Source organism: Strongylocentrotus purpuratus, unplaced genomic scaffold (genome assembly GCF_000002235.5).
Source record: "Strongylocentrotus purpuratus isolate Spur 01 unplaced genomic scaffold, Spur_5.0 spur5_scaffold_15, whole genome shotgun sequence".
Taxonomy (NCBI): Eukaryota; Metazoa; Echinodermata; class Echinoidea; order Camarodonta; family Strongylocentrotidae; genus Strongylocentrotus; species Strongylocentrotus purpuratus.
Window position 1 is genome coordinate 19,496,665 of NW_022145600.1, and position 27,753 is coordinate 19,524,417.

Genomic DNA, 27,753 nt, shown 5'->3' on the forward strand with positions numbered 1-27,753 from the left:
ATTATGTATGCAAAAACAGCTTGTGATCGCGTTATCTGAAGAACCGATTGATGGATTCCTGCCAAACTTTGGTCATGTATGTATCTTGCAAAGCCAATGAACTGATTAGATTTTGGGGTCACGAGGTCAAAGGTCACAGCGCACATTGTGTATGCAAAAACAGCTCGTGATCGCCTTATCTCAAGAACCGATTGATGGATTCCTGCCAAACTTAGGTCATGTATGTTACTTGCAGAGCTGATGAACTGATTAGATTTTGGGGTCATGAGGTAAAGGTCAAGGTCATGCGGCTCATTATGTATGCAAAAATAGCTTGTGATCGTATTATCATTAGAACAGATTGATGGATTCCTGCCAAACTTAGATCATTTATGTATCTTGCAGAGCCAATGAATGGTTCATAAGATCAAAGGTCATGGGCTCATTATGTATGCAAAAATAGCTTGTGGACGCATTCTCATTAGAACTGACAGATGGATTACTATTTAACTCAGGAAATCTTGCAGAGCCAATGAACTGAGTAGATTTTAGGGTCATGAGGTCAAAGATCAAAGGGTCATATATGTATATGAGAAATTGCTTGTAATCACGATATTCTGAGAACATGTTAATGGATTACAATTGAACTTGAATTTGAAAAATTTCTTCCGTTTCGGTTTGTAAAATTGCTCTATGACGGAGGCATCATTTTCGACTGCGCGCAGTCGAATTCCATCTAGTTTTCTTCTTTTTTTCTATATATTTGTGCTGAAGGCATACACATTCAATAACCAATATTTCCATTATGAAATAAACAGGATTTTAATTCAGGAAATCCTTATCACGAGTCTTTACTAGCTGAAGATATTATTTAGATTTCTGTAAAATGAAAATAAGTAGATGCATTAAAGATGATCCGAGGCCAAAAATGAAATAGACAAATTACATATCTACGAAGAGCTTGTTATTCATCGAATACAACAATACAAACTTCTTGAGATTTCATTGCCTATGGAATTGAATTTTATTGAATTTTAGGCGTTTTTTCCAGGACAATGCAATCCTTTTTCTAACCATGTGTAAGTACGACAGCGCTAGTTCGCAAGTGTGCCCATACTTTGGCGCCAGCAGCCTACCTGGCTACATGTAGCTACCCATGACCTCCGCTTCTTGGTCTACACAAAACAACGTCATAAACTTATCAGCCAAGTGAATACTGTTGACTCTTAACTGGGAGGGGGCAGACAGTGAGGTGTTATTTCGACATAATTTAGGCAATATAACTACTTCACCTGCTCTTTTTCTTTTGTTCTTTTGTCTTTTCAGCTACTCTAGTAACATGGACTAAGGGTTACGACGCAGCTGGCGTGGAAGGAAAAGATGTTGTACCCCTTCTTGAAGCTGCCTGTAAGAGAAAGGTAAAAATAGTAATGGTTTATTTATTCAAAAATATTCATCGCAGACCGGGGGCTGACTTGTACAATATTTTTACAAAAGTATTTACATGGTAAAATAATATACAAATAATGAATGGTTATGAGTTCAATAGTGCAAATATTTTCATGAGTTGAAAGATTAACATTCTATCCAACAAGAATTAACATTAATCTTCCAACGAATGAAAATATCCGCCCTATTGAACGAATGAAAAACATTCATTACCGTAATTAACGGTGTATTAACCGCACTTTTTTGCTGCCGAAAAAAAATTTAAGTCGGGGGTAGGTCTTATACACGGTACACACACACAAAAAAAAAAAATGGTGCAGTTACACGAGGGCGGTTTGTAAACCGTTAATTACGGTATTTGTTTTATACAACATCGAAGAAGATCTAATAGAACGTTAATCAACAAATTATGCTTTACTCCTTATATTAAAGATTAATTAAAGTGGGACTCAAGCCTTCTCGATTACATTCAGATGCCTTTGCGTCAGTTACACGCGTACGCAGCTAATATTATTATGGGATACGTGCACGGCAGAGAGGTACGCAGTCTGCATATATCCAAAAATGCATGCTCGATGAATAGAACATCTATTGAATATCATGTGACCAAAAATCCTCCAATCTAATGACAAGGATCCATGTAGGTGTTGTATAATACACTATATAAAATCATAATAATACAAGTAAATAATATGCAATTGTAAATTAATAATAAATGTAATACCAAGAAGCACAAATGAGTCTACCAGTAGATGAGTAGTATGTTTTAGGTGTGTAGGTGAAGATTCAAAAATATAGTGTAATGTAAGTAAAGACGCAGAAGGAACAGTGCAAGCTCCATGTTTTTAAAAGGCAAATATAGCTACTTGTAATATTTTTCTTTGTGTGTATTTACCTTAATTAAAGAAAGGGCTTGTGAACTGTAAATTAGGTACCAAGTGTCTTACAGTTTTTAAGGCCCTATTGGAAGTATTGCATCATTTATATTTCATTTTCTTTAAAAAGTGTGATAATTTGTTTTTTGTTTTATTGTGTGCTTGTTAATGATTCTGGTAATATAATTGAGTCCCCTATTATTTCAGCTTTTTTTGTGCGGTTTCTAGAGAAAATATTGCTTTTTTTAAAATCATTTGCAACCTTTTATTATTTTCTATTATTACCAAGAAGTTGCATTTTTTTCTTCTTCAGGATGCGCTACTGTAATTCTCAGTAACAGTTAAAGATAAACTCCAGTACTGGTAAAAAAAATATTAAAAAAATTCTCACAGAATCAAACGAAACTTACACTGAATGTTCAAGATTACAAATAAATGACATGTGCCAAACAATTTTGGAAGAAAATGTATACTGGCTGAGTAATGAGCATAGAAAGACAAGGAAACCAAGGTAGTACCATCCCCGACACCATGTGTGTTGTCCCATATATAGCTTTCTATATGAGTGTTTGTTACTTTACCAAGACTCGGTCAAATTTATTATGATTTTGATGACTCCAGAACCTTGCAGTGCACACCAATACTGTACATGCTACATGATCAACTGTTTCTGATCCTTTCACACCTTTTCTTTCACAATGCAATCGCATTACCAGTACTAAAGTTTATCTTTAAGCATGATTGACTTTAATATACTGTGAATCCATTTTTGGAGAAATGCCAAAATTATGAGCAGACATTCTTGAAATTTTGCCAAGTAATTTTTATGACCACCCTCTTGACTTTAAGGAGGTAATGCTTCTTTTTAAAATACTAAGTGAGTTCCCTAAAATGAAACTATTCTATAGTTAAGCAGTGCTATTAAATATTTGTAATTCAAAGTTTTGTGCTTTTATGATGAGTACATGTACAAAGAGTGAAAAAATATCACCAGGTCATTATAACTGCACAATAAGTATCAAATTGAACTAGCATGACCTCTTAAGCCCCGTCTTAATAGAACTTTTTCGATCTCACCCGAGCGATATGTGGATGAGAAACAGTGGGGGGTCTGATCGTATAACATGGGGTGAGCTTTTGGACACCGTCTTAATCAGCCATCCGCAAAACCTCACCCGGGTAGGTTACCATAACAACCGCACCACCTTTTTCATCGCGATCAGCTGGTGCAGGCTGTGTACATGTATACATTTTTTCACGGCGATGACGTAATTTACCTGGGTAGAGTTCCGCGCGCGTCTTAATAGGCCGTTTATCAGGATGTCGTCCGGACGACACCTCGATATCACCCTTGCTCGACTAGGATGAGATTTACCTCGATATTGTCCGGACGTTACCCCGATTGAGGCTTCTTAATTGGAAGTGGGTTAATGTCCAGACGACGTCCGGACGTCACCGCGACTTTATTTTCCAGTTAAGACGGGGGTTTCAGTTGGCTCAGAAACCTTTCCGTGTCGCAGTATCAGATTGTTTGTGTATACTTCACAAGATTGTTTCACCCCAATCATGCCTAGTTTTATGACTAAACTTTAAGACTAGGTGAATTTGGCTTGCATCTTTTAACTCCTGTATTTCTACAATTGTCAGCTTTCTTATACAAAATCCTGGAGGAAATACTTCCATTTGACTCCAATCTCAACTTCCTTTACATTTTGGTCTTTACTCTTTCATGTTGGGTAGATTAAATATTTTATAACTCTTCCTGCAAAATACTTTCCATGTCTAATACCTGATATTTAGCTCAATGTTCCCTCCCTTGTCTCATATATCTTTGTAGAATGTACGAGTTGACATAGTAGCTGTGATCAATGATACTGTAGCGACGCAAATGGCTGGTGCTTTCAAGAATCATGACTGTGTTGTTGGTTTAATTCTTGGTAAGTTTTATAACCATTGAATTCATAAAATCAGCATTATACTGTTTGCTTTAATTGCTGTGATGAGGCTACATTTAAGCCTCTCTTGTTTCAAGTACTTTTATCTCTTCTCTTTGTAATATTAATTCTGCTATAACATTGTGGCATGACTGTACTGTACTACCTCTGTTTCTAATATACTACTTCTACTACTTCTATACATATCTACCTCTGCTTCAGTGATACTTATCTTTCTGTTTCTACATTTACATGTACATTAAACCATGATCTTCTAAACCTGTTGAGCATTTGTAGTCATTGACTTTTACTTCTAATACCACTTTAACTTGTGCTTCATACACATCTAATTTTAATACTACTTTTACTTCTACTACTTCTACATCTACCTCAGATCGTCTACTTCTATGACATCTCAAATTTACCATTCTTCTAATTCTCTATTTTTCTTTTGTTGCTTAAACAGCTACTTCTACTTCTGACAACACACTTGACTATACTATACCATATTCATATTGATATATGTGTCTATTATTTTTTTATTTTTTTTAGCTTGTAATATTTTTACATCTACCTCTGATCTTGATGTTAATTTTAGATACAGTCCTTTAATAGGAGAAAAATTGGGGGAAAGAACATCACTATTTCTTGTATTTTTGTATATGTATAGATAGATTTTGCTACCTCTGTTACTACAAATGCTAATACTATTTTGATTCTTTTACCTTGAATCTACTTCCATTTTATTGATCTTCCAATATTTCTACATTTATATCTGATTATGGTCCTGCTTCCAACTATTTTGAATTTTGGGCGCCATTTTCAGTTTCCAGAGACATGATCCCTTTCAGATTGTGACCAAATCCAACTCCAGATAATTCTCATTTTCTGTGCACAAAACACTTCACTGTATATATTTTAAATGTCAGTTTGATTGAGCACTTCTCAATTGATGTTTACAGACACACCTGTATTAACCAAATTGTAGGTGTTTTTTTTTTTTACACAGTAGCCCATATCATTAAAGGGATTCGGTAACTTTGTCTTAGATCCTTTAAAAATATCCTTGAATTAGCTCATGCTGCAATGATAATTATAAACCTTTAGGTCAGTCAGGAACCCCATGACTTTTACAAGCCGTTCACTTGTCTGATTATCAAGATATTTATGATTGCATTTGCAAAACGGTTTTCATAACACTATAGTCTATTGGGGATATATAAACAAGTATGGTAAAATTGGTCACTCAATGGTTTTTACTTTTTTGAGGCAATTCTTGAAGCACAATTTTTTTAGGTCTTCAATATAACACCACATCACAGACACTGATAACACATAGGTCCGTGCATCTCAGATTTAACATTGTTAAACGATCCCTTTAAGTGGCATGTCTGTCTCTTTATGAGAAAGATATCTTTTGCTGGCTTCAAAAGATGTTATGATATATAATCACCAATTGATATGAATTTTATCCTATTTTTACTAGGACATGGAACCTGAAAAAGTGTTATTTACAAGATTGTATATAGACCTGCGATCTAAAATTTAGTGTATCTAAAATATGTCTATGTATTTTCGTAACATTTTACAATTTCAAAAGTATTTACGGTGACGGAAATGTACAATCTTTATTTGCAGTCTTAAAAATCATGTTCCTCCATATTATGTAATAGCGTCATAACTATAATAACTTCCTGACTCTTCCGTTTGCCTCACAGGTGAAACTACATTTGAATTTGCTCTCAAGTCTTGTCCAGATATGACACGGTTAGCCCCCGCAAAAAACTGCCACAATTTGTTTACATGTATTAATGGCAAAGGCTAGCAACACGCTATATTAGAAGCCATTATTATTATTATCGTCACTGTTTTCACGAAGTGACGGCAGTGAAAAAAAATTGCATTCACTTTGCGTTACGATTTTCCTCGCTACCGTCACTTCGTGAAAACAAGGACGTTATTATTATCTATCTGATATTCATGAATTAAGTAGGTACTAACATTCATCTTATGGGCACCATCTCCCCTAGGCACTGGCTGCAATGCGTCCTACCTGGAATGTACAGAGAAAGTGGAGATGTATGAGGGACCTAAAGGACCGGACAAGTTTGTCATCCTCGACTGCGAGTGTGGAGCGTTCGGTGATAACGGGTGTCTGGAAGATATCAGGACCGACTTCGATCGGGACATTGACGGGAGGACCTTCAATCATGGAAAACAATTGTGAGTTATATTTCATGGTTTTTAAATCCCCACTGCACTACTTGTAGCTACTTGCGCCCTCTATATAGCAAACAATGCCTAATCGGTGACCATTGGTCCCCCATGATGCCCTTTTTCTTATGTTAATTATGAGCTGATTTGATGAGATAACCACCTGCCAGTGACCATGCAGGAAGGTCTAATCCCTCCTGGCCAAACAAGTGCAGAGCGGCTTACAGGAATCGTTTAAATTTAGGCAATAAGAGGTTGTTTTGAGGGAACTGCTGGTGATCATAAAAACTTCATTAATAGCATTGATAATTTAGATGGAAAACAAGAGAGTAGTATATGAATGTTCAAAAATTAATATAATCAAATACATGTACATATATATATATATATATATATATATATATATATATATATATATATATATATATATATATGCTCATTTTATATTGTTCAGTGATTTGAATGAAATGACAAATTCCAGTAATGAAATGTTATAAATTCACAGCTTCTGATAGATCTTTTGTTAACAATAGCTCTTTTAATTTAGAGCTTTCCAGCTCTGAACTATTCTCCACTCCTTTGATTTGATCAATGAATGTTATCAAAATCACAAATAATTCTTTAATCTTTCCTTCCTACTTTGTATCTTGTAGTTATGAGAAGATGATAGCTGGCATGTACCTTGGGGAGATCCTTCGTCTTTCTATGATCCATTTAATCAATCAGAAAGTTATCTTTGGAGGTGTGCTTCCAGAGGCCCTCGAGAAGGAATGGGGCTTCGACACCAAGTATCTTACATATATTGAAAAGTAAGTATACACCCCACATGTCTCGCATATGTTATTGAATAATATGTATATATGCTTCATTTCATACCTAAGTTTTATACTCCATACATTTTTCCTGGCATTTTATCACGTTTTTATCAAGTAATTATGTTTTATTACTTATCTTATATGATATATCTATATTTAAAGTCCATTGATTTCCTTATATATTTGCATTAATAATTAATTGCATATTCTCTGATGTCTTACATTACATGAAAAGTTTCCACCTCATACTTCAATTTAAAAACAAGAAATCATGACTGTCTGGTGCAAGAGGTATAAAAATTAAAACATTTAAATGTGGATATTGGGGTATGACATTTAAATGTTATGTCCAATAAGTTTTAGTTCAGATGAAAAGAAAATGTATTTTTCCTGTCTACCCCCCCCCCCCTTCCCCTGAAATGACTAAGCAAAATTCTTTTTAATTCTTAATTTTAGAAAGACATTTCTTAACATCTTGAATGAGTAAGCATTTTTGCAGTTCAAATTAAAGTAAGGAATGTTAAATGTAATGTAATCTTCTAAAATGTTTGATTGTTTTCAGGGAATTAAATGAACTTTGCTCCATTACTCCAGACATTTATGATGACTTGCATGTTTTGAGATGTTCCCTTAAAGAAGTATATGAAATAAACATATTTCCTGTATACTTTTTTTGAGATTTGTATCACATGTATACATATAGTCACAAAATAAATATAAATTTCGGTATTTATATTCATAACTGATTGGCTTCAAGCTTTGCCAGGTTTTTTCATAGGGTTTTTTTTTTCATGTAGAATTGCTTTTCAAGAGTACATGAGCAAAACTTACGTTTGCACTGTTCACAGGTCATTTCAAGGCTACCAACAGTTGAACAGATGAAGAAAAAGAAAAACATGTATAACCTTATCCAAAATCCAAATAATTTTTTTCAACATCAGCCCCATCAAGCTAGGCTTAATGTGACGTCATTTGTCACTTTTTATTTTGTTTGTTGACTTGTAGACTAAATATTTACTAATTCGTAGACTTAATAATCAGATTATAAAATTGAATGAATGTAGTTCAAAGGATTTGGCTTAATCTTTTCATTCATGTATACTATAGTAGTATAAATGCTCCATGCATTTACGAGTCACGAGTACCTTTGAAATATCAGCATGATGTGAAAACCCACACAGAACCATTATATTTGACCCCAACACTCCCTATCCATTTTGTTTGCTTATTTGTAGACTAAATATTTACTAATTCTTAGACTTAATAATCAGATTATAAAATCGAATGATTCAAAGGATTTGGCTTTATCATTTCATTCATGTACACTATAGTAGAATTATAGAGAGATGAATCTGTTTGATAGTGTCTGTTATGTCTTATCCATTCCATTTGGTCATTTTGTAGTACATGTATTAAAGGTGATATTCAATGTTGTAATAGGTCATATTTGTAGGAACTAATTTCTTACGTATGGCATCTTTGTTCTGAGACCAGTTAAATCGTCAATTTCTTTTATTAAAAAAATACACTATATTGAACTACCAGTAGTCTATATGTCCAACTTCAAAGCATTGCCCCCACCTCCCAACCCGATCCACCACTGATCTACCCACCAGGAAGTTCAAAATCTGCCAATGACCCAGATTTATAACGGGGCACACAAAGTCTACACTATTAAGATTAATATCACAATTAATATATCATTAAGTCTGTACCCCGTGCCTCTGATTCAAGTTTCAAGTTTATTTTGATTGGTGATGCGTTGCACGTAATAACCAGATAAAGTAAACAAAATCAAATTAATATAGCATTAGAGCTTATGATATCATCAGGTATGTAAATATTAACCGGACATTCATCTCTCTCTCTGTGCAAGCAAATGAAGTGTGTACTTTAATTTATGATGGGCATAATTCCCTCTTATCTCTTAGATGTATGAGTTTGGCAACTAGTGCCTCTACCAATGGTAGGATTGCTGGGCATTGAAGGGAATGGGATTTTTATGCTAAATTGTATACATCAGTTCTAATAAAAATGATTACTAAATGCGAGATGTGAGTTATGCGGCTTATGCCAAAATCAAATTGTAACCTGTGGATTTAAATTTTCATCACTAATTTGCTTGAAATTCAAATTAGCATTCTCTAATACTACATAGATCTATATAAAATCTAAACTATTAAAAGCCATTGAAAATGGTGAGGGTTGGGAAAGGGGCCTATTGTCTTTTTTCAAGTTCCTCTTCCACTTTCCTTTCATTTTTGTTGGGTTTGTGTCATCCCGATGCCCCCCCCCCTCCCCCCCTCCCAACTACCCCCTTGTAGCTTAACCACTGTCTTCACCCAATAAAGTGGCACCATTATCTATAGGTGAATTGAAAGGCATTGGCCTCTCATGTTACCTCAGCTCCATATTCTTGGGTCAATTCCCCGCTATCTTGACGGAGAAGATAAAACTGCAAAAAGTAAACATGAAATGAATACCATCATATCATAAAGGGAAGATAATTTGACTTTGATGTCATTCACACGGGCATTTAAAGTCATGAACCGGTATTAAAAAGAATTTTCTTTTTATCTCTATATGTTGGAAGGTGTGTGTTATTGTTGACCTTCCTTCTTATTGTAGCTCTTGACTTACCCCAAAATACTGCATCCAAATCCTGTACCGTAATAAAAATTCTACACTTTGTATTATTCTCTCTCTCTCTCTCTCTATCTCTCTCTCTCTCTCTCTCTCTCTTCTATTCCTCTCTACCCTTTTCTATCATATACATGTATGTACTTGCTATCACTGGCTTGTTACTTGCTTTTCCTCTATCTTTGTCTCGGTCTTTCAATGCCTTTTCCTTCTTTGTTTGTCTCTCTTTCCATCTGTCCCTCAATCTCCCCCTTGCTTACCTTTTCCTCCCTGCCTCTCTTTCCCTCTTCTTGTGATGACCCCTTTTTCTCTAACTCCTTAATTTTATTTTTATTTGAACTCTTTTTCTCTTTTGTTCCTGCATTCTATTTTCTTCCTTTATCTCTCTCTCTCTTTCCATCTTTCTTTTTACTGTCTCTATTTCTTTGTCTGCTCGCTAAAGAAAGTGACCTCCAAATTTTTAATTATTTTTGATTTTGTGCCAAGAGTGTTTACTTTGTGTCCAGTGCAGCAGGTCAGTTTATGGTAGTTATCATCCAAAAAAGTATTACCTTTGTCCGAGCACTTGACCATGCAGATGATTTCCTCAAAGATAGGAAGGGTGTACGACACTTGCTGTGGCGACAATTGTTCCATAGTCATTTACTTACACGAGCCAAAGACTTACCGGTAACTTCAACCTTGGACTGAACCTAACCCCAATTCTTAGGTTACTGTATAACCCAGCCTCTATTCAATAGTCTCCCTAAAACTGATGTGATCTTTGTTTGAACCTGTGACCAGATGGACTTGAAAACATGTTTACTTTTAAGATATCATTAGTGATGAAACAATAGAAACATTAAGACATGGCGATGATTGTTCCAGAATCATTTACCTACCTGTATACTTAATAAAGTCTTAATTTCAACCTTGGACCAAAACTAACCCTAACCCTAACCCTATATCTGAAATGATAAAGCCTAGAGCAGTTTTTGCATGAGCAAATGTCTGTGCTCGAAAGAACATGTTCATATTCTGCTCCTCAACAAAATCTGACCCAAGTCATAAAATAAGTAGATTTGAAAACCTTTAAAAAAAAAATTGAGTTTTAATTACCATTTTACCATATGTTATGATTGTTGGCTTTATCTTCTTAGTAATTCTTAATTCTCTACCTTTATTTCTTATCATAGAAAGTTATTTTGAGCTGAACAAAATATTTTTGCAATTAATCTAACACAGAATCTTCATAGGGAAAATACAAACTATTGAGAGGGCAATGAATAGGTCCATATTGACCTCTCTACTCTTGGTTAAAGAGGGCAAATAAGACCTTATTTCATCATAAATCTATACTTTTCCTTTCCATCTCAGGGATAAAACTGAAGACTTATCTGGGACGAGAAAGATCCTCCAGAGCTTTGATCTTCAACCCACCGCAGCAGAGCTTCAGATCATCCGAGCGCTCTCCCGTTCCATCTGGACCCGTGCGTCCAGACTGATCGCCTCGGGGATCTCCCAGATAGCGCGGCGCATCAACAAACCCAGCATCACCGTGGCCGTGGACGGCTCCCTCTATCTCCACTTCCACCAGTTCCGAGAGATGATGGTGTCCGAGATCAAGGCCCTGGTGCCCCAGTACGATGTCAAGTTCCACCACGCGGAGGACGGCAGCGGCATCGGAGGAGCCGTGACAGCAGCGGTTGCCGTGCGACAGAGCAGGAGAGTGCAGAATGGACAACCCTTCCAGAATGGACAACCCTTCAAGAATGGACAACCCTTCCAGAACGGACAACCCACAGCACCCTTCATGAATGGGGATTGTGTATGAGCCTGGGATTGTGCATCACTCAGGGGATGGGTAGAACTGGATCAATGCCTTCCTGTCAAGAGGCTACATTTATTTCCAAACATCTGAAGCGAAATCATCAAAAACTTTGCTCTTCTCTTGAAGACTGTTCTCTTGATGAGTTTCTTTCTTCAATACAACCATCGGCTGGATCGTAAGGTGTGGTACGTTCACCGAGGATATCTTGTGCTCTTAACATGCATGGACTCCTTATTAAGAACACAGACTCGTAAGTCTTTACTATCTCTTGACTTCAAACTGTTCTTGTTTCTATAAGCAAGGACATCAGGCTTTATGATGAACAGATGTAATATATGAAAGCCTATACACTCTGTGCTTCCCTTTTCTCTGTCACAAGATTGTGCATTGTTAAGAAGTATGAACATGATACTGTTCTTTCTTTTTTCTTTTTTCATATTTTATTAAGATCTTTTTTACCTTTACCAGAATTGAACCTTTCTCTTTAAATTCCCTGTTCTTTGCATTTTCTCTCTTTTCTGTGTCTCTATGACCACCCTTTTCACCTTTTATGTATCCCTCTATCTCCTTGTACATCCAGCCTCCTCTTTCAGACTGCATAGGTTGGCATTATAGTGACAGACAACCTTCATATGTATGTATTCTGAAGTTGTCTTTGAAGGCTGGTCAATGATAAATTTTGGGCGTAATGTCACTTGTCTTTGCGTCTGAGCGAGTTGTTTGATCTGTGATGACCTTTGTGGTCTGATGTTTTCCGTTGGCTATCTTGTGATTCCTTATAAACAATTGTTTTGCTCAGTCCGCTGACCTTCATACACAAAGTCCACCTCATATCAGTTAGGTGACCTTAGCTCAATATGGCCTTCAGAATAGATAACTTGCCCTTAATCTTTTAATTCTGGCTATACTAATAATGAAAGATAATTATAATAATTATGGTAATAATAATAATGATAAGGATAATAATGATGATAATGATATTTTCTTTTTTAAATAATAATAATAATAATAATAATGATGATAATAATGATAACAACAATGATGATGACGATGATGATGATGATGATGATGATGATGATGATAATAATAAAACTATATCACAGCTTTATAAATATATATATATATTTTGAAAAGAGACAGGATTTCAAGCAAAATGGTTGGAGGAATTTGCTGATTTGATGAACGCAGGGGATACTGTTCCACCAAGCATTATCTTAAAAGAACTAACTTTTAAGAGCAACTAGCTCAAATGTCATATTGAATGTTTATCATATACATGTACATGTAGTAATTTTTTTGTTTTTGAATATAAGAGCATGAATATAAAAGCTTTTGAATTCAGTAACACTGTAAAGTAAGAGTGTAGTGTTACATGTATGTATACACATCTGGGTTTTTATCTTTCTTTGTACATTTTCCATCATATTCTTTGGACAAATAATATTTGAATTTTCCAACATAAAGTATATTTTTTTCTAAGTACTGTAAGGCTTTTAAATATTTTGTCAGACCTTTTTTTTCATAGCTAGTATTCAAGATTAACGCACATACAGGTATCTCTCTTTTGAGCAATAACATAGAATTTTATTTTTAAAGCATTAGATGGCTTCTATATGAAAGTTTAAAATCATGATTGCATTTTCTAAAATTTGACACTACTATTTCTCAAATGTTTTAAGTTATTCAAAAAGTAGGGCTACAAAAGCTTCCTGAATTGAATTCCAACCTTTGTGACTATGTCAAAGTCACAGAGTGTCAATAACATTATAACATAGACTTTCAAGAAATCAACTCAAGGTTAATTGTAAATCTAGCATTGACCTCACTACCTCAGCAGCATTTTTCTCTCTTCTGAACAATATAATCGAGTCCCTAGTTTGCAACCTGTATTCTAAAGTTTTTTTGTGCGGAATTTAATCTTCCTCCTTTTTGGCTATTTGTAGAGATTTAAAGTAGGATAATGCCAGGGTGCAACATACTCTTCGTGAATAAAAAAAAAGAGTAAGCATTATTTTGCGCACACTGCCCTCAATTTATTGAAATGTCCGACTTGCTTCTATCCTTTCCTTTGATTTTGGTTTTGCTTCTTCTTTTTTTTTTGTCTTCCTTTTTTATCTTCATTAATGTCAAAATGCTGCTGGAAAAAGTCTTAAGACATCTTTACAAAGAAGAGATGGTTTTAAACTATTAAGAAAATGTTATTGTACTATATTCAGGTTGTTTATTCTATTAAGAAGTTTGTATTAAACTCTTGATATGCCGCACAAGTAATCTACCTGCACCACATTGTATTGATCATGGGATAGATAAACCAAAGAGTTTAAGATTGTTTAACTGTTTCCAGTATAATAGCCTTAATTGGTATGTTTGTTATCAGAGTTTGTCTTTTGTCTGTTTCAGTAGACATAACATTCACGATGATTCACCCGCTTAGTACCAAAAGGGCCTGAACTCCCCTGTAAACTGCTATTACTGCCCCTCTGGCTTTTTGCAAAGTACATGTACGTTGAAAATTATCACCAAAAAGTGATTTGTTTTTGGACTGTAAATACAGTTATTGAAGAAGTGGGTAAATTGAAGGGCAAGGATGTAGTGGGGATTAAAGGAAGAGAGGGACAAGATCAAAACTATTTTTCAAAAAATCAACTCAAGGGCAATTTTAGCCCCCTGTTTTACATCCCATGAAAATCATGTTTGGAATACAAAATAACTCATTGTCCTGTTTGCACATATTAATTGAAATGGAAACAACGTATTTCTTCTTGTTTTTTTTTTGTATAGTTGTGTACACTGTATAATCCAGGTGCTATAAGAACAAGATTAAGTTTATAATGTATAAATATGTGTACATACATGCTGAGGTATATACAGTGAACATTGAAAGGATGTTTTATTAAGTCAAGGTCAAAGTTCATTTCAGGTCAACAAAGTTACCCATTTAATACTTTTTCTTGTATGTAGAATCATTTTGGTCGTCCTTACCCATCAACCCTTGTTTAGATGTGATGTGATAAACTGCCTCAAAATGAAACACTGCTGCAAAATAAAATAATATTTTACATCAATGGCCCCCCCCCCCCCCCACATCGCCTAGACATCACCCTAGACATCGCCCTAGGCCCCCTTCTTCCTACAGAAATATGAAGCACACAACACAAGGGTTATTTTCGTTTTCTGCACCGTTTTTTAAGGTGGTGAACACGGTTTTATAAAGAGCAATCACTGTCTGTAATATACATAGTTTTGTTGTGTTGTCATTGTATCATCATGTTGAAAAGTGCACAAAAGTTTGGGGAGAAAGGCCAAGATTCAAGAATGATATTCCATGTAAGAAAATATTATAGTGTGATATGTATTGTATGGATTGGATGTCACCATTATGAATTGAGCTGTTTGAAAGGTTTGCCTCTTGAAAAATATATTACAAGAATTATTATTTTTAATGATGTTAATGTGTCATATTTACATGTATTTCAATTCAAAAAATATATGCCATGTTCAAGGATGTTGACTTAGGGATATAATGCTGCAGGTTCTTTTGGTGTTTTTTTTGTAATTCTTAGGAATATCACTGCTTTTAGATCTTAAGAATTGTTCATTTAAGGAATTTTTCTTGAAATTTAGAGACCCTTTAATTATTGTTGACCATGTTTTGACTACAGAAGATTATTCATAGTGATCAAAAGTTTACAATGAACTCAAAAGTATAATGATGTTCCAGGTGACCTCTGCATGAAAAAAGGTCAACACTTGCATTTCTTGATCTACAGTTACTGGATGTAACAGTGTTGACAACAAAATTTGAATGGGGGTAAAACATATTCAGATAGGTTTGTGGGGCTAAGAACAAAACACTGCCTTTAAGGGCAAGTCCACTCCAAAAAATAGCTTACTTGCAATAGAAGCAGACAAATCAGACAAACCAATCAAAAAAAGTTTGAGCAAAATTGAATAACTAATAAGAAAGTGAATTTTTGAAAAAGTATGTAAAACAAACCATGGAACAATGGAAATCACTACATAAATTGCCAATTTGGTTATCAGTTTCTGATGTCATGTTCTCACTATTTATCAATTTCTTTATATATTTTAATCCCATTAATTTCCCTTTTTGTCCTTTTGTGGGGGGAGGTAACAGCATTCAGATGGGTTTATGGGGCTAAGAAAGAACCACTGCTTTAAATCTACCTCTGGCATAATTCAGTAAAAAGAACTTAAAATGTTTACCATGGTTTAGCTTCTGTTTGTTAAACATGAAGTTGAAACGTTAAAATACATATACTGTATTCATTGATATACAGTCAAACCTGTCTATAGCGACCGCGCAAGGGAAACACAAAAGTGGCCTTTGTAGACAGGTTTCTTTCAATGAGAAACCATTTTCAAGGGAAACAACAAATGTGGCCTTTGTAGACAGGTGGTCACTAAAGCAGGTTTGACTGTATAGGGAAGACAAACGAACAGGAGTGTATAATGGAAGGATTTATGTACCGGTGCATTTTAGTTGTTCTCGTTTGTGCTCTAATTGTATATAGACATATGTTATTATTTCCACAAATATAATATTGTGGAACTGTTTTAGATTCCAATGTAACAAATGATGTCTAATGATTCTTTTAACTAAAAATGATCTTGCCAAATTAATATGATTGCCTTGGAATAACTGCCCAAAATTTGAAGGTAGAAGAGATATAATAATATAATGTGTGCCTCATTGAGAAATTATTTTATGAATATCATCATGATTCTTATCTTTATAACGAGTTCATATCAACATGTATTTTGATCAGGAATGTTTATCTTCGATTGTCTAATATGCCAGTATATGTACACTGCTAGATTTTTCCTGATTCATGCAGGTTTTGGAATAAAATATTGCATTGTCATTATTCAACTTGAGACTTTGGTCTTGTGTGTTTATTCGTTTTCTTTGAGCATTGCTAAAGATTGAGTCACTGAAATGGTTTGCTGTAGTTGTACACATCTATTCCATTTCTTAGTTTCATGTTCACAAAAAGTAGATAAAATGGTAATACAAGAATCATGGATTCTTTAGCTCTTCAATTTCTAAATTTCTAAAATATTAAAGAAAATTGAAAATTTCCATCATTTTGATATATGTATCTTGATGATTAGATAATTTAAAGTCCCTCTATTTTTTTAAAGATAAAAATAAATAAATGTTGTAATTTTCCGAAGTCCTATGTTTTGATTGATGTGGTTATGAGAGGATTTTTTGTTCAGGCATGTTTAATATATGTGAATTCTGACTTCTGCTTTTGGATTATGAACAACATTTTTTTTAAAGTCTCTTTCTCCCTTGTGCATCTTCTTCTCCTGCTACTTTTTCTTTGTCTTCCTATTTCTTGTTCTTCTCTTTTGTATTAAGCTTGGCAAAGAAATATGTTGAACTTTTAATTAAAAAAATTATTTTGGCTGTGTATTATATTTAATATAATGTCTCAATAATAAAAGCATACATTATGGGGACTGTTACGAATTTGTAACTTTTCATGTGTTTGTCTTCTGTCTGTTTCAGTAGACATAACATTCACGACAATTCCCTGATTTTTCATATAGGGGCATTTACACTGTCTTCCAAACACGCCAAAAAATGCCAAACCGGAGCCTGGCCGCGATGTTACCAAGGGCAACTACGCTTTACCGGCAGAAACGCCAAGCCCCAAACATTCCAAAACGAAGTGTGATCTTTTGGCGTGTTTTGGCGTGTTTTGGCGTGTTTTGGCGTGTTTGGCAAGTATAAACGCTCGCAGTTGTAAAGGCCCGGTCACACAGCCCTCCACGGGCGTATCGCGGCCGAATCACGGCCAAAAATTTCTGCCCGTGAAGCAGACGCTGTTGGACGCTTTGAGGTCGCGATAAAGACGCGATACAGCCGTACTTTACCCGTCGTTAAACGCGGTAAGAAATTCACACGCGGTTGGCCGCGCGAAAAAGTTTTGGGCTGCCCAAAAATTTAGACCGCGGGTAATCGCGGGCGGTACACGTGGTACACACGCGGTAAAGACGCGGTACAGACGCGGAACGAACGTGCTAGGACGTGCTACGGCCGCGGTTAAGACGTGGTTACACGCGGTAGGACGCGAAATTTTAGCGGGTAATCGCGGGTGGAGCACGGTCATAGCACGTTTGTTCCGCGTCTGTACCGCGTCTGTACCGCTAATATGCATTAGCGTGTGTACCGCGTGTAAGCACGGAGCGGTTATGATTTCTACAGCCCGGTTCGGCTGCTTTATTATACCCGTGGTAGGCCGCGGTACCGCCGCGCTTCACCCGCGATAAGGACGCGGAACAGTCGCCGGCGTCTGTTCCGCGGGCATACCACGGGTAAACCGCGGGTAAGCCAATTTTGCACATTTTCCACCACGGGCAACCGCGGGCAAAAAAAAATCGCGAAATTTTACCCGCGATACAGACGCGAAAGGCTGTGTGACCGGGCCTTAACATCGCGATGTTAGGTAAAGTGACTTGAGGAGCGGGGCTAGATGTCGTCCTTTTGAAGACAATGATAGAACGATTAATACAAAGAATAACATAAGAGAAGGTGACAGAAGGAAGAAACTAAAAATAACATAAGGATAGACAGAAAGAGAAAGTGATAGAAGGAAGAAACAAAGAATAACATAAGGATAGACAGAAAGAGAAAGTAATAGAAGGAAGAAACAAAGAATAACATAAGGAAAGACAGAAAGAGAAAGTGATAGAAGGAAGAAACGAAGAATAACATAAGGAAAGACAGAAAGAGAAAGTGATAGAAGGACGAAATAAAGAATAACATAAGGAAAGACAGAAAGAGAAAGTGATAGAAGGAAGAAATAAAGAATAACATAAGGAAGGTGATAAAAGGAAGAAATAAAGAATAACATAAGGAAAGACAGAAAGAGAAAGTGATAGAAGGAAGAAATAAAGAATAACATAAGGAAGGTGATAAAAGGAAGAAATAAAGAATATAATAAGGAAAGACAGAAAGAGAAAGTGATAGAAGGACGAAATAAAGAATAACATAAGGAAAGACAGAAAGAGAAAGTGATAGAAGGAAGAAATAAAGAATAACATAAGGAAGGTGATAAAAGGAAGAAATAAAGAATAACATAAGGAAAGACAGAAAGAGAAAGTGATAGAAGGAAGAAATAAAGAATAACATAAGGAAGGTGATAAAAGGAAGAAATAAAGAATATAATAAGGAAAGACAGAAAGAGAAAGTGATATAAGGAAGAAACAAAGAATAACATAAGACAAGGTGATAGAAGGAAGAAACGAAGAATAACATAAGGAAGGACAGAAAGCGAAGGTGATAGAAGGAAGAAACAAAGAATAACATAAGGAAAGACAGAAAGAGAAGGTGATAGAAGGAAGAAACAAAGAATAACATAAGGAAACACAGAAAGAGGGATTGATAGAATGATTAAAAAAACAAAGAATAACATAAGGAAACACAGAAAGAGGGAGTGATAGAATGATAAAAAACAAAGAATAACATAAGAGAAGGTGATAGAAGGAAGAAACAAAGAATAACATAAGGAAACACAGAAAGAGGGAGTGATAGAATGATAAAAAACAAAGAATAACATAAGAGAAGGTGATAGAAGGAAGAAACAAAGAATAACATAAGGAAAGACAGAAAGAGAAAGTGATAGAAGGAAGTGATAAAGAATAACATAAGAGAAGGTGATAGAAGGAAAACAAAGAATAACAAGGAAAGATAGAAAGAGGAAAGTGTTTGCATCGGAGTGCCGCGCATGCGCATTACCAACTGAAACACGCCAAAACATCACTGAGCTTTTCAGTCGGTGATGTTTCCGCACAAGTGTAAACGGCTGCGCGAAACATCGCGACTTTTCAAAATGAGGTATTTGACAGTATAAATGCGCCTAGTTTTACTTGATTTGTTTGTTTAATTCTATTTGTTAATTCCATATTGTCTGCTAGATCAATGAGGTCCTCAGCCAAAAGTTGAAGTTCACAGTTGCATCATTTTACATTTTTCTGTAGATGATCCAGGCTAGGATTAAAAGTAAGACTACAAAATTATTTCCTTGAGGTATTCCATAAGGTATTCCATACTTGTCTGTTGTAATTTATCAATAATTGTGTTTTTTAAACTGCATTTTCCCCTCAAAAATATATCTTTACTTTCTAATTCTTCTCGATAAATAGATAATCTATACTTAAATTTCTCATTTCTCATTTGTTCCCCTTCCCCTCTCTTCATGCTCCTTCCCCCCCCCCCCCAATCATTTATCAATAATTGTGTTTTTTAGACTGCATTTTCCCCTCAAAAATATACCTTTACTTTCTAATTCTTCTCGATAAATAGATAATCTATACTTAAATTTCTCATTTCTCATTTGTCCCCTTCCCCTCTCTTCATGCTCCTTTCTCCCCCCCCCCCCCCCCCCCCCCGTCTCGCACTCTCTCTCTCTCTCTCTCTCTCTCTCTCTCCCCTCCCTCCCTCTCTCTCTCTCTCTCTCTCTCTCTACCTTTCTTTCTCTCTCTCCCTCTCTTCCCTTCTTACTTCCTTCCCTCCCGTTCTCCCTCCCTTTCATGAGAAATGAGAATGAGAAAATGGAAATTATAAGAACAGTTGAAAATGAATAAAGATATGAAATCTTACATAAATAAGAAGAGACTATAGGACAACCAAAATATAAAAGAGACTAAAAAGAAGATCATTATGAAGACAATCAGGGAACTGAGAGCAAGTGCAAAAATCAATGTTTGAGAAAAGACAAAGATTGATTTTCATAAAATGGCTTAATTTTTTTTTTTTAAGTTTTCGTCTCTAATTTGAATATCATAACTTTATGAAACTGTCAGTATATACAAATCGAGTATTATACTTCTTTTTGACGTTACAATATTCCAAGACTCTCAGTCTAAACAAAAATTACCAATACCAGTTTAATTGTTGGTTTCAATAGTTACTTTCAGTCACGGTCAGTGCCCATCATAATTTGTTTGGAGGATGTTGTGAACAAAAAACAATATTGATTTTTAAAAGTATCATTTTTCCCCGGAATTCAATTGAACTTTGTCACATGTCTAAACGACATTGATCTACAAAATTCTAACTAGATCGTTCCAAACAAATTTTAGGAATCACGTCATTGCCTTGAATCATCACCTTATACCAAGAATTATTTACATTCTTACAAGATGTACTTTGATCAGTCAATGTCGAAAGCGAGGGGTGCAAACACATAGAGAAAACGCAATCGTCTTTTTGACAAACTATTATTGAATAAAATGAGCATTGTTAATGTTATTAAAACAGAATAAAAACAATTTGAACTTTTCCAGGAGAGATTTCTGCTTCTTCTTTTGCTCTCCATTTCTGTTGAGGTAAGTTTTTCTTGGAGAGCGCATGCAGAGATAATACGAACCAGAAAATGGAAGGAATAAAAACGACCCACGCATTTGACAGAAATGTCCCCCGCTATCAGCGCTCTCACGTACAGCCTTTTTCTCAATGACGAGAGGCCCCCCGCGAGGCTGAGAAGCCGCACCTCCTCCATACCTCCAACGTAAAACGTAAACTGCCATGTGGAAATGCATGCATTATTTACATCCACGTACACACGCAGTAAACACACTAGTACAACCGGCCGCGCTGTTACATACCGGTACAAAACAATATCGTGTTCATCTACTCGCCTGCTTTAGCAGTAACAACATCATCATAAAAACGCCTGAATATCTCACTTGATTCATATTTTTTGGAGAACCACTAGCCTCTTTTGTTTTCCGTCTTGTCTTCTTGTGAGATTATCGAGACACACCGCATCCATCATGTATCAGATACCTTCACAGCCGGAGGTAAACATGATATTAATTTTTCATCATTTTCTATTTCCTGATTGACCTCTGAATAATGTCTGGCTGTGCTGTGATAAAGTTGTGCTTACTTTGCATTGATGGGAATGAAGTGTGGTTGTTTACGCCAAATGAAAGTGATGTTTGATGCCTTTTGATGTCTTGTGGTTTGTTTGAGTTGCATGTTGGTGATGAAGATGTATGTAGAAAGAATGACATGGTAAAAAGTCTAAAAAGATAATTATCTTATCTTCTTCGGCTTCTTGTATGGTTCTACAGCCTCCTTCAATTCTAACTCTGTAGGCCTACTAATGGTTATGATATTGTTAAATGTGTGTGTTGTGATACTGTTGTTAGACTGAAAAATCTTTCTATTTTTTCAGGGATATAGACTATGTTCCGCTATTAAAGATTGTATGGCTTCACTGAATATCTTGGAAGAGAGCTAGAGAAAAGATAAGACAAAAATATGTTAAATGTTTGGTAAAAAACCATGAAATACTTTAAATATCACTGTGTAAAAAAATATCACTCACACACACATTGTTTATACTAAGCTTACTAGCCTCAAGATTAATTTATACAGCACCACATCTTAAAAGGGTTCCCACAGACAGGTTATTTGATGGTTATTTGTCGGGCACTCCTAATTAGAAAAGACTGTAGGCCTAGTAATATGCAGAAGTAAATCACGATTTACAGTGTACACATGCAGACTATTGTCCGATGAATCTGATGCAATTATTTATCATTCATCTTTGATCAGGCCCTATTATCTTTCGCTTCAGTGCCATTGTATACCAACGGCCGATCATATCATATTTATTGAAGATAAGCTGAATCAAACTTTTTCCAATTAACACTTGTTTTTAATTAATCCTCTTTACTTAATTTATTATGTTGATTTTTAATTTTAGACAGTTATATGAGTTAGTTACTCTACATTGTTATTGTGAGAATTAACATACAAGTTGTTAGTCAAAATGATAAAAGACTAGACCTATAGCTGAAATGTTTCCCTTAAGAATATTAGGTTTGAAACAATTAGCCCTAAAAGGGTTAGCGTATTTAGAGTTGTCTCCCTAATTATTGTCATAGACTCAAAATTTAAAAAATTCTCCAAACTTTACTTTTATCTATAAATTTCAGTTTTAATTCCACATATGGATGTTTTTTTTTACAATCGCCTTTCACCTACCAATAAAGTATAACAACATGTAGTATGTATATACTGTACATGTAAGTGAGTTGAAGCATTTGTGTACAGAATGTTTGTAATTCCCTTTCCATCTTTGTAAATCACCAGGCCTTCACGCCCTTTCACTAATTCAAGAGCCTTTTGTCCAGTACACAATGAAAAAGGGTACCTTATTACGTAACTTTGACTTGAAAGGGAAACCATTTGTATCCCAGGGTCTCATTCAACAAATGACCTTCTGCTGCCCTGATATACTAGTACATGCACTAGCAAGACTCAACAAGCACGACATAAAGCCCCAGTCCCATATAAAGCCGGACCAGCACGGACGAGCACGGACCACTCCGGACCATCCCGGACCATGGTCTGGGGTGATCCGGGATGGTCCGGGATGTTTTGTTCAAAAAAGTGTGATGCTTTTAAGCTACAGTCCCATATACGTCCCGGACCGTCCCGGACCATCCCGGACTCCATCCGGGGTGATCCGGGATTCGGTCCGTGTTGACACCGTGTTGGCACCGGGGTGGTCCTGGATGGTCCTGGATGGTCCTGGGCGGTCAATAACTCACTCCCGGACTGCCACGGATCAACACGGACCGCCCCGGCGCCACTACGGATGACCCCGGACCCAGCACGGTGGCTACACGGATCACCCCGGATCAAACTATTGTCCCGGACCGTCCCGGACCACCCCGGCAGTTTTTGACCGTCAAAAACATCTGGCGTCGACTCCCGGACCGCCCAGGACCATCCAGGACCATCCAGGACCATCCAGGACCACCCCGGTGCCAACACGGTGTCAACACGGACCGAATCCCGGATCACCCCGGATGGGGTCCGGGATGGTCCGGGACGGTCCGGGACGTATATGGGACTGTAGCTTAAGTTTAATTTTAATCATGGAGTTACTAAAGCTTTAGTAACTTCATGATTTAATCAATGCTCTTGATTTTGAGAAACAGACTATACATTTATACGTATAGCATATTTATTGCATAACATGCATCTTAAGTTATGGATCTGCAGAATGTAATGTAGGTTTTCAAATGTTACAAATGCAAACTGCCATGCAAGTATACAGTGCAGTGCATGAACACTTATATTTTAAGTTCATAGGTATAGTAGTTCTTTCAAGTCATAGAATATCCAAAGACCTTTTGGGTACTACCATCCAAGATCCAGGGCCTTGTAACTTGGCTGTCCACAGTGACTTGCTTCCTGTCTTACAGAAACTGGAAGGGCATGAGAAGTTCAGCAGGGGAAACAAAATACAGAGCAGGTTAGGGGCATCAACTCCAAAGACATTTCCCCTTCAAATTGTGACGGGTTGTTTAATCAATGAATAGAAAAATGACCGGGAAGTGTGAATCATAAAAGATGTCACACACTCACACAGTACTTGTAATTATCTGATGTCCTTAAAGTTGAAATTTCATATTTAAGGTAAGACCCCTGTTACGCCCAACAACTAAAAAGCTGGTTCCTGGCCAACCCAGAGTAAATGTAAGGGTAGAGAGTCTCGGGCTAGTCAATTCTCAAGCTATTTCAAGGTGTGATCTGAGACCCAACTGATATTTGGCTCTCGGACCTACTACATGTACATGTACATGTGCATGTACACCTGTACAACAAATGTAGGTGTAGTAAAATGGATGACAGGTCTGTAATCAGGGATGTTGAAGAAAGAAATCAGATCTTGCTTATGACCGCGGAGTAAACCAGAAAATAACAAACAAGCTCTTCAGCTTTGTATTGGCATTGGTACTGAGTAGAGTACAATTCCCAATTCTCTATGATGCGAAGAAACCCATCGGCCATGTGTCCCAAGCTACTACATGTAACAGATAGAGTGTAATGGGTATAAGGGGACAGAAAAGAAATTGTGTGGTAACTACATGTCATGGGGGGGGGGGAGGCAAACTTTCTGAAAATCACCTTCAAAGAAACATCTTATAAACAAACAAAAAATTGTTGAAAATGCTTCAATCTGCCTTTATTGTGACGAAATAAACCTCCTTTCTAGTGAAGGACTTTTCAAAGAATTTTTAATACAACTATAAAATAAACTCTCAAGAAGTACGGAGTAAACATTTTTAATCAATATTTTTCTTTGATGGTTGAGAGAGAGGATCCTGTTATTGATGTGAGAAAAGGGTGCTGTGAAGTGTTTGGTTTTGTGCAAAATGTTATTGATCATGAAAATAGCCTGTTTGGGTGAGCGGTCATTGATATACATATTGTATATTTGTTTGATTTCATTTTCTGACTCAACTAAAGAATTTCCATTAGTATGTAAAAGTATACTTGTACATGATGTATTATGTTTTGTGATGTGGTGAATAGTGTGTCGTCATTTTGAGTGCTATACAGTTACAGTATGTATGAAATATGTACGTGTATTGAATTTATAATGCATGCAAAACTAATTAACATAATTATGATTTTATTAATTTCAACATCTTGGATGGAATGTACTAATTTGTCACTTTCAGTTGTAGTTCGATAAATTCATGGTTTACTACCCATTGTGAATTTGGTCTATCATTTCTTAGAAATTAATAGTATTATTTGACACTAACTGTAATTTGTTTTAGATTTTCATGTTATTAACATTTTGTTATAACATGGATTTGTCGTTTTATTTAACAAGTACGGTTTTAGTTGGTAGTGCATGGTTTTTGTATGCCTTTTGACCCTGCATGCAGTTACATGTTTATGTTTTTCCCTACATCTATTTTTTTCTTTTTGTTTTTCCTTTGGTTTTTATCTTTCTACTAATTCTAGTTTTGGGACAGTGCTTCTGTCATCACCAAGGATCCGACCCCCATTATTGAGGGCCAGTCCGAGAAATTTAACCGGGTACTGTGCAAAGCTGTGGTTTCTAATTCATTTTCAAAAGAAATCCATCCATATTTTTTTTTAAAGAAATGCATCCATTGTTGGCTTAAGTAAATTGTTGTCGCTTCTTCATGCCGAGTGTCCTTTTATCACTCCTCTTATTACATTATGAGATACACATGTTTGAAAGAGGATAAGAGGACTCACCTATTCTGCTTACAGTGTACATGTATATCATAATTGTACATGTAAAGTGCAATTGAACCTGTATATATGAAAAATGTGCTATTTAAGAATATATTATTATTATTATTATTACATCCATCCATTTGTGGAGTTATTTCATTTTTTTTTTCTTTTTCTACTATTTATATCTCTCATTTAATACTGCAGTGACCAAAAAAGAAATGATTTTTTTCCCCATCAAAATAAATGAAAAATCCTTCACAAACACAAAACCTGTTGAGATGCTCCTCTCTCAAAGGAAGAAAAAAAATCTTCATGCTGTCAGCTAATTGAGACACGTACATGTACATGGGAGCAATTTTTTTGTTTTTTCTGCAATGATAGAGAAGATTTTTGTCTTTTGCTCTTCTTTCAAAAAGCATACTTTATGAAATGCCCCTTTAATCTGCCTTTATAACAAAGAGGAGGAAAACAAATTATTTTTTCCCCTGCTGCTTTATCTGTAAATTCGAGTCTGCACTATACTGTCAATGTTAATTCATCTAGTGGATTTAATTGTATACATGTAAAGCACTTTTCTTTGATGTCACATACAGTTGCAGTGTACATGTGCCTTCCTCGATCAAACCAATCTTTTTCCTATCTTGTACCACCTTTTCTTCGGCCTTTCATCCTATTTAAACCAACCACCCACTCCTGCTTGATCCATCCATGATCGTGCAAGCTTTTGACATTTAGACAAAATAATGCAACTTCACATTTCTTCAGAAAATATATTATTGAAACAGGTACAACTGCTTGCATATATAATGCCTACTTCACTCTTAGGGTTTACAAAAGCTCAAAATATTTGCATAAAAATGCATTGTGTTATTAATTTATTATATACCCGGTACAATGAATTGCTACATGTATCTGAGGATCATATTCTGCTACAGGATCTGCTTAAACATTGTGTTTTCTGTCAAATGTATATTTTGATATATATGACTGCACTGTATTATTGTACATTATGTTATTGTTTCAACTATTCATTGTGCACTGTACATTATATCTCTTATTCATGTACATGTATACATGCCTATTTACTTTTCATGTTTTCAAACTTGTAATTCATCTCAATTCCCCCCCCCCCCTCCAGATTTGAATCACTACATATTTACATGTGGATGTGCTCTGCAAGTGCAACATCTCAGTGCCGCGCATCGCATTCATCATGTAACCAATTCCATGTAGATTCTAGCAATGGCTTAATTTCAATTAGGCCTACTTATTTAGATCTCTACATGTATGTGTACATGTACATGTATAATTGATCATCTAAACATGAAAACATTTGTGCAAAGAGTTTTGAGTCTGACGGACATGACATGTATGATGTATAAATCATTATTATCAAACTTAGTTCACTAGGTATTGATTATTTGTATCATTCACTCTTATACTTCAATATTTGTAATTCATTAGTCTGTTTAACATACCTCATTCCATACTCCACAAAAATGTAAACAAATATTTATCTCCAATTGCAAATATTGAATTGATAAGCCCTTTATCAGTTTCAGAATCGTTATTTCCATTTGATTCATCAATTTTACAGGCTAGAAACTAGAAAGCAAGCTTGACTATTTTCAGAGTCATTTTAGAATTCTATGATATAGAGAGTCTGTTCATTCTAGACTATCACTCATTCACCCATCCCTCATTTAAGCCAATCATAGTAGGTCCATGAGCCGATGATCCCGCTCTGTCAGCTCACTCTCTGACGTAAATGATTTTCTGTGCTATTTACCTACCGACACCCGACACCCCCCACAAGTCAATGAAATACCTCCTCATTAATGATTAATCCAAAATATTGCATAAATACAGAAACTTTGTGAATGGAAAATTACAGAGGTAAAAGACCGATTATTCACTTCACTCGACCTTTACGCTTGAAGCGGTTGTATTCTCTAGGTTATTAACTTGAGAGTTATCG

At 35.7% G+C, this 27,753-nt stretch overlaps 2 protein-coding genes across 3 annotated transcripts in view; both read left to right on the plus strand.

Moving 5' to 3' along the window:
• LOC581884 (hexokinase-2) overlaps nucleotides 1-12,681 on the plus strand; it is a 36,554-nt gene extending 23,873 nt beyond the window's left edge. The window contains exons 5-9 of the mRNA XM_781862.5: nucleotides 1,306-1,397; nucleotides 4,141-4,240; nucleotides 6,268-6,460; nucleotides 7,105-7,260; nucleotides 11,263-12,681. Of these exons, the coding sequence (XP_786955.2) occupies nucleotides 1,306-1,397; nucleotides 4,141-4,240; nucleotides 6,268-6,460; nucleotides 7,105-7,260; nucleotides 11,263-11,719 (998 nt within the window). The 3' untranslated portion in view covers nucleotides 11,720-12,681. The remainder of the gene's footprint in view (nucleotides 1-1,305; nucleotides 1,398-4,140; nucleotides 4,241-6,267; nucleotides 6,461-7,104; nucleotides 7,261-11,262) is intronic.
• An 8,537-nt stretch (nucleotides 12,682-21,218) lies between these two features.
• LOC594105 (hexokinase-2) overlaps nucleotides 21,219-27,753 on the plus strand; it is a 30,775-nt gene continuing 24,240 nt past the window's right edge. Inside the window, exons 1-2 of one of the 2 annotated variants that reach the window (XM_030985778.1) lie at nucleotides 21,219-21,553; nucleotides 25,533-25,607. In XM_030985778.1, the coding sequence (XP_030841638.1) occupies nucleotides 21,527-21,553; nucleotides 25,533-25,607 (102 nt within the window). In that variant the 5' untranslated portion in view covers nucleotides 21,219-21,526. The remainder of the gene's footprint in view (nucleotides 21,554-25,532; nucleotides 25,608-27,753) is intronic. The other variant, XM_030985779.1, reaches the window with a different exon arrangement.